General features: G+C 47.4%; 1 protein-coding gene across 4 annotated transcripts in view; it reads right to left on the bottom strand.

The window, feature by feature from the left end:
* The window catches only part of KCTD1 (potassium channel tetramerization domain containing 1), a 100,235-nt gene that overhangs the window by 55,079 nt on the left and 24,255 nt on the right, over positions 1-20,901 (bottom strand). Inside the window, exon 1 of one of the 4 annotated variants that reach the window (XM_082754263.1) lies at positions 14,087-14,193. The exons of 1 other annotated variant lie outside the window; for it this stretch is intronic. Coding sequence is in view for 1 of the 3 variants with exons in the window: in XM_082754260.1 (XP_082610386.1) it covers positions 11,926-13,212 (1,287 nt within the window). In the remaining 2 variants the exon portion in view is untranslated. Of the gene's footprint in view, positions 1-11,734; positions 11,906-11,925; positions 13,557-14,086; positions 14,194-20,901 lie in introns of those variants that run through there. 2 more of the 4 variants (XM_082754260.1, XM_082754265.1) reach the window with 2 other exon arrangements.

The raw sequence follows: 20,901 nt of genomic DNA, 5'->3' as shown, positions 1-20,901 counted from the left end.
CTCTTCCTCTCCCTGCCTGAGGAGGAGGAGGAGGAGGAAGTGTTGACCACACTCATCCCCTAGGGTCCTGACTGAGACCACCACCTTTCCCCTAAGTCACAAAAAACCTGCCTTAAGAACGACTAACAGCTTCACGTTACTTTGGATGAGGGCTTCCTTCCACACTTTGGGCTAAAATTGCCGGTGCATCCTGATAACATCTTTTATCACCTCTCTCAGCAGTACATCTTCTCCCTTCAGCCTCAAATCAGCTGGTACACCGTCCCCAGCACCCTCATCTCTCCCTTGAAGCACGCCGTTCACCCTTATGGGACAGTCCCGCCGGCACACGGGCTGTGCACTTCTCACTCCAGGAGGTTTTATGCTGTGTTGGCCGCTTCTCACGTGCTTCATTTCCCCCACCAGCAAGACACAGAGCTTTCATTCTCACGGCACAACAGAAATAGCATATCCGACAGCATCTCCGAAACAATACTACTGATTTGCAACAGCACTCAAAGCATCTGCCTGCCGCTGCCAGCCGAAAGCACTGCTGATCAGATGAACACCTCTCCTGGAGTAAGTTTATAATAGAGTGCGTGATTATATATCTTGATACAGCCACATACATACAGGAGGGAACCAGATGATTTAAACACTGATCTGAGGTCTTCTACTCATTAAGATGCACAGGCAGAAGCTTGATAGAAGGGAGATCTGAAAAGACACTGTATAAAAGTTTAAAATGGGTTTATGAAAAATGGGCTACAGTATGAGAGCAGCTTAACTACTCCTGAAGAATTACGTGCTGAATGCTAGCAAGCAGCCATCTACCTCCAGATCCACCAAGGAATTCCTGATGTCTCAGAGCTGTGCCCTTGCACTTGTTTCTTTAGGGGGGGAAAAACAACGCATTTTGATTAAGCACACCACTGAAGCACCTGAAGTTGTGATATATAGCACGAACTGAGTACGCAATGAAAACACGGGCATTAACACACAGCATAGGCCAGCGTACACAAGTAATTTTAGACGCAGACAGCTCTTCCTAGTAGAAATTTAACAAAGCTGGTATTTCACTAGGAAACCATCATCCAGATAATATACAGCAGAACCAAGACCCCAACCCTGGTGCCAGTAAAGCTCCCATCTCATCGTGGTGCTGCGGGAGCCCGTGTGGCACCCAGGTGGGATAAAGCTTTCTCTGGAAGCAGGAACACGCTGGGTTCTCTGCAGCAATTTTATGAAGTAGCTTAAAGATTAATGGAGTAGATCGCCAGCTCATGCAGCACTTTGATCAAAACCATGTTTTCCCAACTTCCTCACCGAGTTTTAATACGATGTGAATGAGAAATTGATCTGGACACTTTAGTTTACAAGGAGTATTTCGAGTAGCTTGAGGAAACTAGTTTATTGTCCATTAGGAATAAAAACAAACACAGTGCTTATATGCCATTTTACTGCAGTGCTGACAGTGGATGTCTTCTGGGATGCACACCCAAGAACCAACACTGACTCTGAAACAAAACTCTGTAGGCAACCACGGGTGTAAATGTCTCCTTTTTTAAGGTTAAGGAAATAAAACCTTTTAGATGTCAATTTCCAAATTCAAGAATACAACGTATTTAATTTACACCACACTCAGTTTCTTTTAACTGACTTGGAAGTTGAAGAAAACCAAGACCACACTGCCCCCAAAACCCAACCACTACCACTCTTTCACATTTTGCTCCAGCACTTCTGCTCTAAAGAAAATACACAATTTTTCTTTGCCACTCCTCAGCTCTCTCTTTTCCTTGATCAAATTGTGCTTCAGTGCCTTTCTACATGTGTTATTTAGTATTAAGAAGGGCGATTTTTTTTAATTATATTTCCTAATTCTAGCTCCATTTCTAAGAGAAGCATTATTTCCCACCCTTGAACCCACCAAAGTCACTGAGCAGCAGTGCACTGGCCCTACAGAAATGAATCTGTTTCCTACCTGATGTACTGCAATGAGAAGATGGGTAACTCTTTCTCACCCTGCTTTCCCTCACTTCTTCATTTCCTACGTCAATGTTTTTCCAGCTCTTTTCCTTACCACAAAATTCCTACGTCCTAGCTCCAAAACCCAGCTGGCACAGTTATTTAGTCCCACTTGCTGGCTTCCAGATGGGTCGGAGGGCTCATCCCCGCTCTCCTCTCCCATTCAGGTATAACAGCTACTTCAGACCACTGCCATTAAAAGAGAATAAAACAATTTCAGACAGCATGCTTGCTTTGGAGCTTTTTGGCTTTTATAAAGAGTGTTTGTATGCGAGGGAAATGGCAACGCTTTGTTTTTTCCTTACAGCACTTGTTTACAGTTCTGGAGGAAAACCCAGGGGGCTCAGGGAGCCGCGGGCTGCCTCGCCACCAGTGCCCGACGTCCCCAAGGCAGGGCTCTGCGGTCGCTGCTCAGACAGCAGCACTGAAGGGTTTTTTGTTTGGTTTGTTTCTGTTTTAGCTAAAACGTGGTCAGGGGCCTTGTGAAATCTACAGCAGATCCACTTATTCATCAGCTATTGTATCTTTACCTGGACATATGATGGATTTCACCCGATGCTTTAGTATCTTTCAACTGCTGAAATAACCAAGCTTTCTAACAAGCTTCTAAAAGCCTCTCTGTACATTTCATGACTGCCACAGTTACTGCCGTATCATCGCCCTGCACTGCAAACCTAGCTCACTCTTACATTGCTGATCCTGAATGCACCTGTTAGCAGTCTGGTAGTTCGGCATACTGAGCAAAACTGGTTAAAATTCCACTTTAGCATGGGCATGAGGAATCCTTGTCTAATGAATTACCACAGTAAACTTAGAAAAAAGCATTTGGTTATCCTGCTTTCTGCTACGTGGACACTTTCACCATGTATATTATAGCTTAGTGCTACTTCCACACCCCGATGCAATGCACTAGCACATTCATTCATGCTACGTTTCGTATTATTTACATCACCACATTTTAAACTGGATACCCATTTCAACAAATTTGTATTTGCTGGTTAAAATGAACCTGGATTTTTTTATTTTTGTCTGTTTGTTTGTTTTGGCTTTCCTCGCTTCTGAGACTTTCCAATGCCTAAAAAAAAGAGAGCGCGGTTTAGGTCCAGAAGTACTTTTAATGGAAAAATTTGTATGCACTTCCCCCTTAAGCAACACCAAAAAGACTGGGAATGTTTCATTTCAAAGCAGCTGACAAATGCAGGTGCATTTCAAAAACAACGCTTAATTTATTTTATTTTAAGGTAATCTGCAAGGTATTCTAGAGATTAAAAAAAAATACAGAAATTAGACTGTTAGAGAAGTGTGTCAAATACCCCACAAAGAAAGCAAAATTTACACTGTTTTGAGAGGACATTAAAGTTGTCTCTGTTTCTTAAAAGTCAAACCTTAACTACGTTACAAACGCTGCTCTGGATTTGCAACAGCTTCAAAAGCTGATTTTCCAGCAGTGTTTTTCTTTTTTTTTTCAGCCTGACACCTAAACCCACGTCAGTCCCACTCTGCCTGTTTTATTTTCAAACAGCACTTCGGCAAAAGAGCTGGAGTCAAAGGCTGAGCGAGGAGGGATTTGCACTGCAATTCCTGCTAAAGAATATAAACTTGTACAGCATTTGTGCTGGGGAGAGATCTCATTCCTACCGACTTTGGCCAGTGGTACAGAAGGGAGTGCTGCAGGGCTGTATGTGACCCCCTCCGCCGTGAGAATGGCTGCTCCTCCACTACCCGCAGTCCTTGCGACCGTGTCTGCCACTACTGTGTATTTTTAGAGAGAGCGTGCTTTTTCAGAGAAGCTCTATTTTCAGAGATATAATCAGCAAAACAGTTACTTCAGCATTACCGAATTAAAAGGCAATAGAAAAAGAAGGCGTAAATGATACTGAGAGGCTACACAGTTCTTTCTCAGCCAGTTATTTGCCAAAACCCACAAACTTAGAACACCTTATTACCTTTTTCCCCCCAACAGCATTTTAAAAAAATCAAGTAGAAATGTAAACCTGGTCTTAGCTGGGTCTAGGAAGAGCTTCTAGAAACTGGTGTTATAACAGAAAAAGGGCAACACGTTTTCTAAACCAAGATGGGAACTAGTACTCATAAACTCAACAAAAGCCCACAGAAAGGCTCATCTCCCAATCAAAGCAAACCTGGTCTGCAATAGTTCTCTAGCTACCTATGATATCCAAGATGAAGACAAAACGAACAGCACACAAGTAGACACTGTGAATGCCATTAGTAATAAAACTATTAGAAATGTAGGAAAGCCCTCAAAAGTGCAACTAATTCAGGCAGGTTCCCTCTTTATCTGACATTCACGCATCATCCACACTACAGCCTGTAGATTTGTCTGTTACGACATCTGTGTTCCCATCTACACCTTCCAGCTTGCCACCCTAACCATCAAAATTAGGTCCTCCAAGCCTGGCATCAGAGCCACGTGGGTTAATTACAGCACTTAGGGCAACTCACACGCTTGGGGGCAGCATGATTTTGGTACGAGGAAAGGCTGCGTCGAGAAGGGAGGTAACTCCTCAACCCACCTGCTCCCAGCCTACAGGCACTCGGAGGGAGAAAAAGCCTCAGCCCAGCCCAAGCAGAATCCAGGTGGGAAGGGTAACACCAGAGGATTTTCCCTCCTCTTTTGTGCCAAACCCATGTATGCCATTCCCCCCACACACTTCTGCTGCTTCATTTCCAGATGAGCTTCGTGCCAGAGGATGCTTGGTAATTAGCCACTGATTGCACGCAATAGTTTTGGTGCAGTTGGCCATCTCTTCAGGTGTGCTGCAGGCACCTCAGCCATGAAAACAACAGCTCACACCAGCAAGATGGGCATGGGCGGCATGGCTGGTAACCCCAAATCAGAGTAACAGCTCAAGACTACTCTTTCGGATCTTAATAACACCAGACGGAGCATGCTGTCTTGCTTCTGAGCACCTCCTCCCTGCCACTTTTGAAGCCTATTAGAAATACACAGAGAAAAATCAACAGCAGTGAAAGCAGCATACGTGTATACACACACACACACGCATTATCTATGTAACTGCAGTTACTAAAAGCCCAGGGTTCAGCTGAAGGGTTGAGAAATCACTCTTGAAATTTCTCCTGCAATCCCTAATTTTAAGCATACGTAAACGGACACACACACACACACAGAGGAGCTTAAAATACTGTGGTGTTTTAAGGAAGTCATTCATTTACGCATTGCATTTCTGACAGACAGATGCAGAAGTAGTAACAGCATACACAGGCACCAATTTACGGGGAAGTCCGCGAGCTGCAGCCCCTTCATTAGAGCTACCAACCACAAGAGTCACAACTTCACAGCCTCCTCTTCCTCCCACTTCCCGTATCAAAAAAAAAAAAAAAAAAAGAAAAAGAGACAACCCACAGACTAAAACAAATGACAGCATTGCCAGATGCTGGATTTGGGTGCTTAAGGAGGAGGGAGTGAAACAGAGCCCCATGATAGACATGAATATTAGACCAGAAACTGCCTCAGTGCTTCCACAAGCTCTCTAGGATAAGGAAACAGAACAAAAACCAGAATTGATCTTTGTGCCTCACCTCTCATAGAGAGATTTATTTTGCCCTCACCCTGTGCACCCCTGAACATCCCCACACATTCCTGAGCATCCCTGGGCTTTGTCCTTCCACACTCCCCTGGCTACCAACAAAAAGGCACGAGGACAGCAGAACGCATGGGTCTGGCACCGCCAGGGCCCCCACGTCCAACTGCAATGATCTGTCCTAGCCACAGAAGTGTACAGACAGACACAATCAGCAGGCATATCAATTAACTGAGAACTTACTGAAAATGTACACGCTGCATCTGTGCGCTGCAACTTTGATTATTTCCCAAACTAAAAATGGCACTAAGAACAGATCAAAGGCACTTGTCCTCATTAGGGATTAAGTCCCTAGCAAGTTTGAAGGTTTTCAGATCAACTAAAATTGGCTGAGTGCAAAAGCACGTGAATTTGTAAAAAGCCTGGAAGAGCCATTTTTCTGTGTGGATAATCCTGAAAAACAACGAGAACAGAATTCAATCTCATGTCTTCCGACATTACTTTCAGATCAAGGTATTGTGAGAAGTTGCAATCCCTTCCTTCCTCCCCCTTCGAATGCCTGAGAGGCTTACAAAGCATTCCCCGAAAACATGATTATATATTTTTTACTATCACAACATTAATAAATCTCTTCTACATCAGATAAAATGCAGTTACTAACACTTGTCCCTTGAATCCAAAAATGCGATAAAAAATTATCTTGCACGTACATATTTGGCTACATGCCCTTAATGATTTCCTCCTGAAAAGCAGGGTGCTTTTATTGCTTCAGAAACAGAAAAGCAAAATAATAAGAAAAAAGGACACTGGGAGAAGGATGAACAGAAGGGCTTCGAAAGTGACTGAAAATCTACAACATAGCTAATTAGGTTCCAGCTTCTAACACAATAGTGGGTGTACCATGGTCTGTTATCAAGTTTATAGCCAAGGGCACAAGACAATACAACCCCACATTCAATTTAATTACAGCCTATGGCTTGTGCAGTAGTGGTGTGTTTCAAAGGGTTTAAGCACTCATTTATTTCTACACCACACATGAAATAAGGCAGCTCACTGTCATACAGACTCACCAATTAGACCGAACAGTTTCTGATCTCTTGCTCTCTAGCAGGAGACCATTGGGCAATGGGAAATCTTTTACAGGATAATCACAGAAGACTTTTTTGTTAAAAAAAAAAAAAAACAAAAAAACAAAAAACACCACACCACCTCTGCTGCCTTTAAGTTTGTGCAGCTTACCTCTGATGTTCGCAGAGGAAGAGTACCAACTTAGTCATTTCAGATTCTGTACAATTACAGAAGCATCAAAATACAGCAGCACTCCAGAGATGCTGTTTTCCCCCTAATTGTTATGAAAAGGGTCATCTTCATTTAGTTTACACAAAAGGGATCGCCTCTTGCATTCTTATCAGCGTCACTGAAGGTTGGACTAGGCAAGTTTCTCACTACTTCACACAGTGCAAATAAAGTCTAATTTCCAAAAAGTAAAAATATTTTAAGAATTGACATGCTACTGGACGAAACCACCACCTGAAGTTGTTACATAATGTATTTTCTCCAATACATCACCCCAATGCATCTAAGACCACCTACCAAGACAATATAGCAGATGTGCTAGACTTTATACGCCAGAAATCTACCTGCGTGTAGCAAAACACCATTCTCACATCTTCACAGAAACTCACCCCGAGTCACCTTCAAGCAATCTCCTCCCCAGCAGCCGACTCAAACAGACCGTTTCCATTCCAGGAAAGAAAGACCAGCTCCCTTCATTCATTTCAGCACGAGCACAGCCCCCAGAGCCTAAAGGAGATCACTGACCCCAATCTCTATTCTGCTTCTCTTGAGCTTGTCTTGGGGCACATTCATATTCCCACAAACCTCCTGTTGGTTATAAGGAACACAGTTTGGGATGTCTTATCATCTTCAAAAAATAAAATAAAATAAAAAGCCCTGTTCAAATTTTTATTTTATTTTATTTTTTTAGAATAACTGTGAATTACAGCACTGAGTGACTGAGGAGAGCAATAGCCAAGATTTTGCTATGGAGATTGATAAGCACACAGGTTTGGGGGTTTGATACCCCTGCCTCCCCTGCATTTAAGAGCATCTTTAATGAACTGCATGTATAATAGGTACCTCCTACAGTTGATCACCTTCCACGCCTGTAACTCTAATGGAAAAAGAAAGAATTTCCCATTAACAAAAACAAACAAGAAAACAACAACAACAAAAAAAAGCACAAAACAAACACCCTGTAAAGCAGGAACAGTTTTTATCGTTCTTTTCACCCTCACACTTAAAGATTTTAATATTGGTGCTTCTTTTAAAAGAGACACCTAGCAAACCCTAGGTTTTCTTGCAAGCTCTGATGATCCATTAATCAAAGAGGATGGCACTCACCAGACAGTAGCACAGCCACAACTAACCTCAGAAACTAAGTAAACACATATACTCCCACGAGAACTAACAAGGTATTTAGAAGTCATCAGTCTTAATAGCTGCTGTGCTTTAAGCCGTTAAGATAGGGATATTGCCCCATCTATTATCTGTATAGAAATAAAGCCTAGCATCCTAACGCTGCCTCCTGAAACATCCCTGGAGCTTTCTGAGGAGTTCTCCTATTCTGCAGACTTGGAAAGCTCCTAGTGATGAACCTGGACAGAGTACCAAAAAAAATTTGTACAGAAGCCTTTTTTGTGGCTACTTTATGGAAACATGGGATGTTCTCATACCAAACATTAAGCAGAAAGATTCTTATCCATTTCCAAAAGAAAAAGATTAAAAAGAGCTAGGCTAACTTATTAATTACGATGATTTGTTGCAGTTTGTGCCTACTCCTTACTTATATTCATCATGTACTACTGTTTTGCCTTGCTTTGCCAAACCTGCAGTCAGAAGAAGACTTTTGGATCTGGTCAAAGTAAGCCCTTCAAAGAAAGCATAAGGCAATAAAAAAACACTTGCCAGATCAAGAGAAAACACATGCACAAACAAAGCTGGCCTTGGGTTGAAACCAGAAAGAAAAAACCTTCAAGTATCTCCCAGACACTATGACAAACACATGTGAGCCACGCTTAAATGACCAAACATTTGGTAGATATCTTAAGAGCCGATGAAACTCTTCAGAAGTAGCCCAGAAAAACCCATCTGAGTTAGAGAACTGATGTAACAGAATCATTTCAAAGCAACCCGTGACTCCCCTCATCCATGGCATAAACCAACGTATTTCCTTAGACCTACTTTGGGAAATTTGTACTGCAGGAAGTTCAGCATGTACCAGACCTATAAATCTCAACAGCTACCACCAGACTGTAGCATCAAAGGCTTGAACTTTAGCTATTGTTCATCTTTCAGTAACACGAGAGATGAACAACAGACAAATTACATCCCTCTGTCATCAACTCGAGCTGAAGCACTGCTGTCAGTGGCAGGAAAATTGCTACACTTCAGAGCAAATAAGTACTGAAAAGAAAGTTGTGCCATGATGGCACAGTATGCTTAAAATATACTGTATAATGCTGCTCTCACGGCTGCAACTGAAAGCAATCGCTGGATCAAGTTGAGCATTTGATGTACCTTTCCCCAGCTCTGGAGGAGGGTCCTACAAACCAAGTGCTACAAACACGTCCTGGGGCTAAAACAAAAGAAGGGAGCAGCCACGACAGAAGAGAATAAAATTACTATCCTTGCTCAGATCCTTAAAGTTTGCAGACAGTGCAAATTCAACACCTTCAGCTTAGTGCCTCCATTTAACCTTTTCCATACCTTGCTTAAGGTATTAATGCTGTAAGAAAGCATCCGTACACACACACAGCATAAACATGCTGAGAAGCCCCCTCCTTGCACTGATATTTATTCAACGGGGTGTTTCACCTGCCCAGGGGGCAGCAGAATCTGTCCCCTGGACCAATAATTACGGACGGGACCAATACAACACGGGCTTCTGACCTTGGTGCTTTCAAGAAACCAGCGATATTTGTCAACAGCAGAATTCAGTGTCACATTGCCTGATGAGCTGTATTCAGTGAAAAGGCCTGGAAAGTCTTTGTTTATAATTAAGCAATAACGATTGAGGGCCAGGGCATTTCCTGGGGATTAATGACCAGCTGGGAGAGTTGATGGCCTGAGGCAGTGCCTTGGGCCATTAACCCCAGCCAGTCATTAATTTCCCCAGGAAATGCCCTGGCCCTCGATTAGCGTAACTATTATAAAAGGTAGCTAGGGAGAAAAAGTTTAGCATTAACAGTCTCCCAAGGAAACCCAGACAACGTTTTTTCATCGCGTCCCAAGAAGAAATGCATAAGTTAAAACTGACACGACAAGAACCAGCGATTAGGAAGGAAAAAAAAAGCTCCCTTCTCCTAAAGACTTAAATTACTGAGTTTTGTAGTGCAGGCAAGATTTAGCTACAGAAGTGGCTGGGCAGCTTGTTTAGCTCATTAGATTGTGAATGGAGATGAACATTTCCATATAATTACTGAGAAAACCCACACTGTCTAGTATCCTTGCTGATTGCTCATTTTCCTCCTTGCTGTAGCTAAGAAGGCAGCACATGGCCGCGTACGCTCCCGTCTATTCAAGCCATTTCTCCCTTTTCCCCCGATACCAGCCACTAATGAGAATCACAGCTCCGACCGTGCAGCCACACAACGAGCAGTCCAACAGCTGCATTTCTCCTCGTGTGAGCTTTACGGGGATGTTATGGGATTTGGGGGACAGGCTGGGACACCTCGCTGTGCAGGTTATGGGCACGCGTACCGCGCGATGCTCCCTCCATCACCATGGGTCCCTCTGCCCCATCCTCATGTTCGCAACCTTCCTAGGAGCCAAGCCACGCCTGAAGTTCCCAAATTACCCTCTAGGTCACGAAATGCAAGCACGAGAGGAGTCTGGGGTGAAATACACCTGATGTAATCCCTGACATAAGGAGCTAGAACAAAAGCACTATCTGCACGCAACCGAGCCTCCGAGCCACCCGCAGACACCAGACCCGCGCAGCAGGAGGTCAAACCGCAGCGCTCCGCTGAAGTGGTCGAAAAACCCCAAACCCACACAACACTAGAAAGGAGAGGTCACAGGTACCGTGAAGAACATCGATGCTTATGCAGGCGTTCCCAGAAAGCCCCCCTCCCGCTCTCCCCTCCCCAATTAGCCCAGGGCTGGCTGATTAGCCGGCAAGCTCCCTGAAAGGGTCACTCTGTCCAGAACTGGTATTTCCACTTCGGGAGCAGCTCAGGCATGTCGGATACCTGCGTTCACCCCACAGCACGGCCCGACACCGAAATCCCTGTTACTGCTCAACACCAGCACGTCGCAGGGTGGGGGGGGGGGGGGTGTTGGTGACCACGCAGGGCAGCGAGCATTAAAGCTGCTCGGGGTTTTATGGGGCCCGGCGTAGCTGCAGAAGTTTTACAGAGGGAGTTGGAAGGACTTCCAAACTCGGAGCCAACTGTAAAACCGTAGCACGTTCCTAACTGAAACGCGGCACGGTAATTTAGCTCCAGCCATTGAAAAAAAAACTAAAACAACCCAAAAGGAGATGGATTTTGAAGGGTCCGGGCAGCACGTGCGGCAGAGGGAACTTGCAGCGCGGGGCCGGGGGCACCTCTCCGCTTCGCCCGGCCCGCCTCAGCGACACGAAGCACCTCCAACAAACTTGGTCTCGCTGCACCTAACCCGCCTAATTGTGCTGCTGCTGTATATTTCGCCACTATGGCAACTAATGCAACTAAAGCCAATTTGCCTTATAAAAAAAAAAAAAAGAAAAAAAAAAAGAGGATCACTGCCAGGAAACAGAGCTATTTTAAATAAACAAATACAAGATGAATGCAATTGCCATATTAACCCTCTTGTTAACTTCTGAAGTTTAAAATTACACCCTCATTACTAGTGTGTAATTGAGTATTCTCCTGGCTGTTTCCTGCATTTGAGGTTATTCAAATAGTTCATTAGCACATCAAGAACACCACACACACTAATGATATCTGACGCGCTTATCTACTACTTTGGCCCGACTTTTGTAACTCGTATCTTCCACAAAAAGAGGGGGGGGGGGGGACAGAACAAAAAAAAAAAAAAACAAGGAAAGAGGAAAAGAAAGCAAAAAGGAGGGAGAGGGGGAGCCGCAGGACTGGTGCCACCGCCAAGGGGGAGCAGGACGGTACCTGGGCACCTCCCCGTGGGACGAGCGGGGTTTGGCTGGCTCGCGGGGGGCTCTGGCTGCCCAAACGCTGCCACCGGCCCTGGGGGAGACGGGCAAGCGAGGGGGGAGCGCAGGCTACGTGGGCCGGGGTGGCCAGCTCGGGGGTTGTATTTATCTCTATTTTTTTCCTCCTCCTCTCCTTTTTCCGGTTACCTGTGTGGGGGAAACAAGAGCAGGTGAAACTACTGTGGGTGAGGTGGTGCTTCTGTGCCCATTGGCTTCGGGGAGGAGGTGAGGCAGGGGGTCGTGTTTCACTGAGACCACCACCACGGCGGGCGCGGCGGCGTCCAGGGGCTCGGCGGGGCGGCGGCAGAGTCTTTTGGGGGAGGCCGAGGGCCCGCAAGCATCGCCGCCGGCCGCGGCCCCCGCCGGGAACACCGCCTCGTAGAGGGCACGCTTGGCCGGGGCCACCGCGGCCGCTTCCGCCTTCACCGGCGCGGCGTCGCCGTCTTTGGGCAGCACGTAGGGGTTGGTGGCGGGCGGCCGGGGCCGCGGCCCACCGTTGAGGGCGGCGGGGGTGTAGCAGCCCCCGCCGGCGGGGTGGTGGAGGAGGTGGTGGTGGTGGTGGTGGTGGTGGTGGGGAGGGGGGTGGTGGTGGTGCGGCGGTGGCGGCGGCCCCCCCAGCTTGGTGCCGATGCCGGCGATGCTGTTGAGGGTGGCGATGGAGACGGCGCCGATGCAGTGGTTGGTGTAGGTCTTGGAGAGCTTGGCCGCCTTGGAGAGCATCTGCATGCGGGTGCCCAGCAGGTTCTTGCCGATGGCCTTGTTCTCGTACCAGGTGATGTCGCCCTCGCTGCAGTGGTCCCGCGGGCGCTGGAAGAAGGCCTTGCAGAGGGGGTTGCGCTTGGAGAGGTACTTGACGAAGCTGGCGTAGGGGCAGAACTCGGTGCCGGTCTCGTACATGCGGGGCAGGTTCTCCTCGTCGCTGCTCTCCGCCCGCTTCTTGCTCCAGGAGGACGAGCGCGACTTGTGGTAGGGTCCCAGAGCCTTGAAGTAGACAAACTTGCGGCCGTCCTCGTCCACGGCCAGCCCAAAGGAGTCCTCCTCCAGCTCCCGCTGGTTCTCCCGGCCCCGCGTGCAAAAGTACATGCAGGTCTCGAACCAGACCTTGTTGAGGAGCCCGAAGGGGCTCTGCGTGCTGAAGACGCTGCAGGTGTAGAGCTTGCGGAGGTCGGCGCGGGTGATGGCCTGCTTCTGCACCACCGGCCCGGCGCCCTGCTCCTCCAGCTTGCGGATGACGGCCGCCAGCGTCAGGTTGGCGGCGCGCAGCTCGGGGTCCTTGGTGAGGTCGAGGGTGCGGCAGTAGGGCGGCTCGTTGAGGTAGCGGTTGAGGGAGCTGCGGATGCTGATGAGCGACGACTTGGAGTAGAGCTGCCCGCTCTTGGAGCGCGCCTCGGCGTAGAAGGAGCGCAGCACCCGGCACAGCGCCCCTTTGTCCATGGTCTCGAAGTCGGGGCTCTGCGCCTTCTCGCTCAGGTACTCGCGGAAGATGCGCACGGCGTAGCGGGTGGCCAGCCGCGTGTTCTCGCTCAGCCGCGCCCGCTCGGGCCGCTGCAGCAGCAGGGCCGCCTCCAGCTCCGCGTCCTCCGACGGCGCCCCCACGACCCCGACGCCGCCACCGCCGCCGCCGCCGCCGCCGCCGCCGCCGCCGCCCGCGACGCCCCCCGGGGCAGCGCCCGCGGCTCCCCCCGGGGCCGCCCCGACGCCGCCGCCGCCGCAGCCGCGCTCGGTACGGCCCGGGGCGGGGGGCAGCGGCTCGGGCTCCTCCTCGCCGTCCCACTCCAGACCCATCTCCTCTTCCTCCTCCTCCTCCTCCTCCTCCTCCTCGTCCAGCAGCAGCCCCCCATCGGCTCCATCCTCCTCCTCCTCCTCCTCCTCCTCCTCGTCCCCCGTTATCTGCACCTCCCGGATCTCATCCTCCTCCTCGCCCTCCTCCTCCTCCTCGCCGGCGCTGCAGTAGCGGGGCGGCCGGGGGGCGCCGCGGACACGGCCCGGCGGCCGCTCCCCCGCCTTGTCCCCACCGTCCCCACCGCCCCCTCCGCCTCCGCCGCCTCCGCCGCTCCAGTCGCCGCCGCCGCCGCTGCCAGGCATTCTCGCCATATTGCCGTCTCCCTGCCAGTCCTCGGGCAGGGCGCATGCGCTATATTGGACCGCAGCGCCGGAGCGCTTTTGTGTTTTAATGACCTTCAGCTACCGGGAGGCAAAGCCGGGCTCTTAAAGGGAGCGCGCTCCCAGCGGCGGCGGCGGGGAGCAGACGGGGCGGGACGGGGCCGGGATGGAGCCGGGACGGGGCTCCGAGGTGCTGGGTACTCACCGCGCCGCTCACCTCGGGGCCGTCCCGTCGAGCCGCGGGGAACGGGCGAGGGGGGAAAGCCGCCCGGCCGGGGCTCCCCCCTCGCCCGTCCCGCTGCGCCTCGCCCCGACGGCTCCTCCCCGCTTCTTTATGGCTTGCAGATGTGGCTCGCTCCGTGCCCCACAGCCCCGGAAAGACACTTTTCCTGCGCACGGAGTAGGGGGGGGTGAGGAGGGGGGGATGAGCACACGTCGAGGCGGCCGGTCCGGGGAGGTTTGGGGGTGGGGAGGGTTGGGAATGAAAGGAGTGGGGAGATGAAAATCGTTGTCGGGATTTTGCCAGCCCGGAGATGTCGCCCCGAGGTCTCTCCTTCCGCTCTTCCTTCCCCTTTTTATTTTATTTTATTTTATTTTATTTTATTTTATTTTATTTTATTTTATTTTATTTTATTTTATTTTATTTTATTTTATTTTATTTTATTTTATTATCATTATTTTTTCATCCCCAACAGCTAAAAAGAAATCCCTGTCCTCAGCCGGGATGCGAGCCTCACGCCTCCAAACACCTCGTCCGTTCAACTTTCATCAACAATACCAAAAAAAAAAAAAAAAAAAAAAAAACCCCAAACAAACAAACACCTCGTCCTCATAACTTCAATAAACAATGCCAAAAAGAAAAGATCAATACCCGAAAACACCGCAAACCACCCCGCACGGCGCCCTCCGGGCTGCCCTCGACGGCAGAGCCCCGGGGGCGGCCCCGCGACGCGTACCTGCGGCGGGCTCGGGGCTTTTTGGGGCTCGGGGCTGCTGTGAGACGGCTGCCGCCCCCGCGGGGCTTGCGGGACCCCCAGGAAGGTGCGATGCAGGGAAATGAGGACTTTGGCAGAGGGGAGTCCCCGGGGAGCCTGGCTCTGCCCTCCGCCGGCTCCGAGCATCCCCAGGGAGAGCCGTCGGGGAGCTGCTTTACCCTTACCCCTTCCCCGGGAAGGGGACGTGGCCGGGCTGGGACCCTGGACGGGACCCCAGCAGCTCCGCAGCTGCTCAGCCCGAGCTTTTCCAGAGCCTCCCTCATTCCCCGGCCGGCAGATTTTCTCCTCTTTGCTCCGTTGGAATAAATATTCATTACCACCACCGGGCTACACCTGAAATTAAAGTCTTAATTGCAGAGCTGCCGGCCTGAGTTACCGCATTTGGGGTTTACTCATCCGTAGGCTATTGTTCAGCACCGGGCACCAGCCGCGGGGTTACCGTGGGCCGGGGGGGGGCTCAGCACCGGCCCCGGCCCCGGTCCCGGTCCCCGAGCCCCGCGGCCGCCCCCGACGGGGCGTCCCGGGCAGCGGCTGCCCTCGCAAGTCCACGCAAAGGGGCAGGCAGAAAGGATACGCGAATCGTCGAGCAAACGAGGCCAATTCGAGACAAACAAGCGCTCCAGGAAGAGAGCCTGCCACTCCCAGAAAATAATTGAAGAGAAAGCCGGCACTGTTATACTGATGTAAGCCCGGAGTAATTACACGGAGGTCAGAGTTGTTGCATGCACTGAAAAAGTTGTACTTGCTCTGTAGTTTGACAGTGGATTATGTCGATGGCATATATATATATTCTAGCTTTTTTTTTTTTTTTTTTTTTTTTTTTTTCCTATGCACATAAAGAGCATAGAAATATCTCTCTCTCCCACCCCCCCACCCCCCATCATATGATATTTGCAACCCAAAACTGAGTCAAAATCTCTAAGACCTTCTGATGAGGTGGACCAGATGCTGAAACTGATAGCTATCAAGCAGAAAGACCATTAAAACCTAAATGCCCCAAACGAGCTCCCGAACTCCCGTAAGGAGCTATAACAGCCCATCCCAGGAGACACAGAACTGCAGGGCTTGCAGCGTATACATTTTCTGTGGAGATCTGTTTCCTTTATTGTTCCAGGAGATGCTAAAAATGATGTGACTGGCAATGACCTTCGAACTTGATTCTGTGTAAGGATCATAGAAGTGGTGATGCCTTTCCCTTTCCCTTTCCCTTTCCCTTTCCCTTTCCCTTTCCCTTTCCCTTTCCCTTTCCCTTTCCCTTTCCCTTTCCCTTTCCCTTTCCCTTTCCCTTTCCCTTTCCCTTTCCCTTTCCCTTTCCCTCTCCCTGGTTTTCAGAGCCACATGAGCACTAAAGGTAATTGAACTTTTTTTTTTTTTAACTTTAAAAAAAGATGAACACCAGGTTGACAGCTTCTGTACTTGGATGTTCATTTAATCACCATTTCCTGATTACAGGAGGTGAACTATGTTGACAGACTTGGAGATGAATATGGAGCCAAGTATACTAATAGTAAGTATAAAGGACATAAAGAACTTGCAGTGAGGTTGGAGGGGAAAAATATATATGGAACATCCATATTACACACATCACTGAGAAGCACCTCAACAGCCAGGGGGAAATCAGAGAGTAGCAAACGAGGTGTTTAGGGTGCTGCAGGCGACCATAATTGGGTAGACACCCATATAACCTATATACCTGTATAACCTATATGTGTATGTATATGTGTGTATGCGTATGTATATATATGTATGTTACTTGCATATATGCGTGAAGCTGTCTATCTCTCTTGGTTCCTAAAGATAAAAATTAGCCTAGTCAGTTGTATTCCAGAAGTCGAAATCCTATTGTTCCAGCTCTCCAGCTATGCCAGGTAATCGAACTGCATTCCACAACTGCCAGAGTTGCACAAGGTTGTCTAATTGAGGTTGGCATAATGACATTAAACTTAAATCTACCCCACCCTCCACGTCACTAATCAAAGTTTTATCCTGCGGAGTGCTCCACATAGGCAGAGAGAGCCTTCTCCCCTCTGACTCGAGGTTTGGGGCTGATTCTAATGTGAGCTCTGTCCACACTATGAGAATGAGTTTCATTACTGCTGTCAGCGAAGAAGATGTAATTACCCACAGAACACTAATAATGCACTTGCCCCGCTACGGCTGAAACTCTAAACCTGATTTTCCTTCCTTTCATATACCTGTGGATCAGTTTATATGCAACAAAATTAGCATTCCAGGTTAAAAAAACAACAAAAAAAGACCACTTTCACAGTCAGTTGGTTTACAATAAAGGTAATGCTTGTAACCATGCTACCAAAGAGTTTCAGGCCTTTCCTCATGTCTTTTTCAAGCTCCTCTTCCCCCTGGCCCCTGGTCTGGCTCCTGGCAGGTATGGAGCTTAGTAGAGCTGTGGTCTTTGACAATTAGACCATTGTACTAAAGCTCTCCACAGCCTTGTTCTCCTTCAGACAAGCACAGGCTACTTCTCCTGTAGCCTCCATAAGTGGTTATTTGACTTAGATCCATCTAAGGCTTCCCAGTTCTGTGTTTCTCCGTACATATTTCATCATGAAGCCTCGCTAAGATGGAATATCCCCCAGAAGGCAAGCAGCAAAGAAAATCCACTGGACTTGCTTGTTCCTTGGGATCCAGGCTAGACATCTAGAAGAGATTTTCAAAATCAATGTTTAAAACAAGCTTGCTGGTTAACCCTAAGGCTGACTACGTGGCACGGTGCTGGGAAAATAGCTTTTCTCCATGTACACTTTTACTGATAGTTTAAATACAATAAACATGTTCTTAAAAAGTGTTAATATGTTCTCTAAACACAAGCTATTTTCCCCATAGAGGCAGGCTATGCAGAAGTTGGTATGAGAAATCCACACTGACACTATAGAACTTGAAGGCAAATAACGCTTGTGACTCCTGGAAAATTCACTTAGGGAAAAAGCATGTCCTAGAAATCTTTCTCCCACCCAGAAATACTCAGTTTTTAGGCAAGCTCTTTTAGCATTTCAGAATTGTCACTTCAAAATGTTGATACCATTTTTCTTTTATTCTTTTACTTGCATATATGATATTTTTAGTTGTTTCATTACTTCCTGATACTAGGGACAGCCGATACTGACATGCTATAATAGATTTTAAATATCTTCTAGTTTAATTTTTTTATTATTTTTTTTTTTTTAGAGTAGTGGCTCCTGTCTGCGTGGCAATGAAACAGCTTTATATAACTCAACAAAGGAGACATTGATTAAGAAAAGCAATGATGTATCCATCAGAGCTAAGTTGCAGTTGTTCTTAATGAATTTTAAAACAGGGAAGCTATTTCACCTATTAGATTGTCATATTATGAAATGTTAGCAGTAGCTGAGCATATCAAAGCGCCAGCTCCTACCGACACGTTGTGAAACGTGAAGGCAGCACCAAACCACCCCCCTCTCCAAGCCCCATGCAGTGAATCGTGAGCATATTGCAGCGAGTGCGCTCACTTTCTTTTCCCATAGGTACTGGCCATTACTCACTTAATCTTTTTTTTTTTTTTTCTTCCTTTTACAAAAGCAGTAATTTTGTTGCTGAGGACACGTCTCATTTTCTGACTGCTCTGTTTCCCAAGTAAAATGAAGAAAACCCGAGTCATCATCTTTGCGAGAAAGCATGTGCTTAGTGCTCGGGAAATTAAAAGCCAAGACTTTGTGAATTGTTGTTATTTTCAGTGTCAAGCAGCTGGAGCAGTCTTTGCTTCCAGAAACACAGACCACTGTCAGACAGCTTGCAGGGAGTCAGGTAGTAAATTGCATTGCACTGCACAGAGGTTTTAAGGGGCTTTTAAAATGTGCTGGAAGTAGGTTGCCAGGAGATATATTAATCTTTTATTTATCTGTGTTTGAGCTTGTGTTTGTCTTTGCTTCTGTGGTGATGACGGCACTCGAAACAAATTAGCCGCTCTGTAAGGCACGGCTGGTACAGTGGCTCCAGCGGTTGTGCAGTCATTTGTAGGAACTGCTGACGCTGAGCAGTCCTGTATGGCAGGGACATAATATTTGTCCTCTGTGGAGGGAAGCAGCTCTTCCCGTCCAGGCTGATAATGTAGGGTAGCTTTCAATCCTTCTCAGCAGTGTCCATAAACTCTGTGGGGTATGGAGATGAAGGAAATTTGGAAGGACCAAGCCAGTAACTTGGAGAGAAGCCTCAAAAAAAAAAAAAAAAAAAAAAAAAAGATCCCCGTGAAACCACAAAGCCTCGTTTATAGGTGTTGTAGTCCTGTGGAAGTATGGGTTTTCACTTTTTATAGTGCTTTTAGTAGTATGTAATGGAGCATAAATTAATACTGTATTGGATATGGACTTCTCAAAATCCTATTTTCCGTTCATAATCTTGCAATAAAAATTTATTTTGAACTAAGAGCAGAGGCTGGAAGTCAAACTGGGCTGGATGAAATCTATACATTCAGTGGGGAATGAACAGTTATATGGCAGCCAGGCTTCTTCAGAAGATTTCTGAAACGTTCTCAAAAAAAAAAAAATAAAAAAGGAAGAAAAACTTGAGCCCTTACAGTTTAACAAACAAAATGTTGCTTTGGAGACTGTGAAGAAATGCCACTTTCCAACTTGTTTCTGTGCTGTGTGGGTTCTGCTTTATCTTGTTTGTTTTCTCCATCCCTAGCAAATGAGCTGGAGCCTCTGGGTCTCTCCTAGGTGGGACTCAGCTCTCCGACTCCTGCGTGGGGCCAGAGGTTGGGATTTACACCCAAACCCCCTCATTCACGCCAGGCTTTTCTCAGGGCTTGGGGTCCCCAGGGCACAGGGCAACAGCTGGCTTTCAGCACAGCCTGGAAAAGGGAATCTTCCTCCCACCGCCAGCTCCTGGCTTTAGAGCCTCTTTACACCATGAATTCACAGTCAATATACTTTTGTTTTGACTTAGTGACTGAAATAAACTGATTATTCCCCTTTTCCACCAGTATTATGTCCGTGTCACTGTGGATTTGGAAATTCCTTTTCAGGTATTTATGTAGCAAAAACCACAGCACCAATGACCTGTCTGCTTGGATTTTCTTCCCTCGATTGAGTTGTCTCAGCTGGGCTGACACAAACCCCGTTCAAGCAACTTTAAAACTGGGTGAGTTCAAACAGAGCACACAGAGAGTGTCACCAGCCTGCTCACGAGTGTCAGAGCCCTGCACAGGCTGTCACCCAGACCCACCTGCCTGCTGCTGGCTCAGGACATTTAATTGGATGTTGTACAGCCTAAACCAGGAGCTGCTTAGCTCCTGTTTATGTCCCTTTCTTCATTCACCCATGTTCAACTTGGTAGGATATTGTCCTGTGCAATTTTTTGCACTTATTTTCTTTTGAACTGTTATTTGGTCACAGTGGTTTCCTGCCCTAACAATGAGATTCCACACTCCCTTCTCCACGTGTGAGATGCTAAAGCCTCTCAAGTTATCCTGGTAGACCTAAACGCACAGGAACTGTCCGCATAAGGTTTGTATCACAGACTGTGCTGACTATAAAGCAGCGTTTTAGCAGTAGGGAATAAATTCATACATCATTTGGAAGAAGAATAGAGGGATAACAAAGTATAGTGTGTTTATTGCCAGCCCTCGCCACGTCCTCTATCAGTCCATGATTTGATTCACATTGTGAAAATAGAAGTAGAACAGAATGAGGTGGAATATTACTAGATAAGCAGAGCTAACTGTGCACTGATTTTAACTGGACTGGTCCTTTATGTGAAAGTACTTTCACAAAGTGAATGGGTACGTGAGTTCAGATAAAAAATTGTAGTACTATCTTCAGGGTGTTGTCAGGACTCTCATTTGTTGTTTGAAGCCACTGACTATGGAGCAAAGAAGGTGCAAACTGCAATAAAAAGCTGTATTTTAAGTTTTAGAGCATAAAGCCCTCTTTAAGTAAAGCCTGGACAAATATACTAAAAAAAAAATAATCAAAATTGTTCTTTTTTAAGACAAAGAAGCCTTAGAAGGTTTCCCAAAAAAGACTGAATGCATTGGTTATTACCTCTC

This window comes from Aythya marila (assembly GCF_965140915.1).
Source record: "Aythya marila genome assembly, chromosome: 2".
Taxonomy (NCBI): domain Eukaryota; kingdom Metazoa; phylum Chordata; class Aves; order Anseriformes; family Anatidae; genus Aythya; species Aythya marila.
This window is presented reverse-complemented; position numbering and strand designations above follow the sequence as displayed.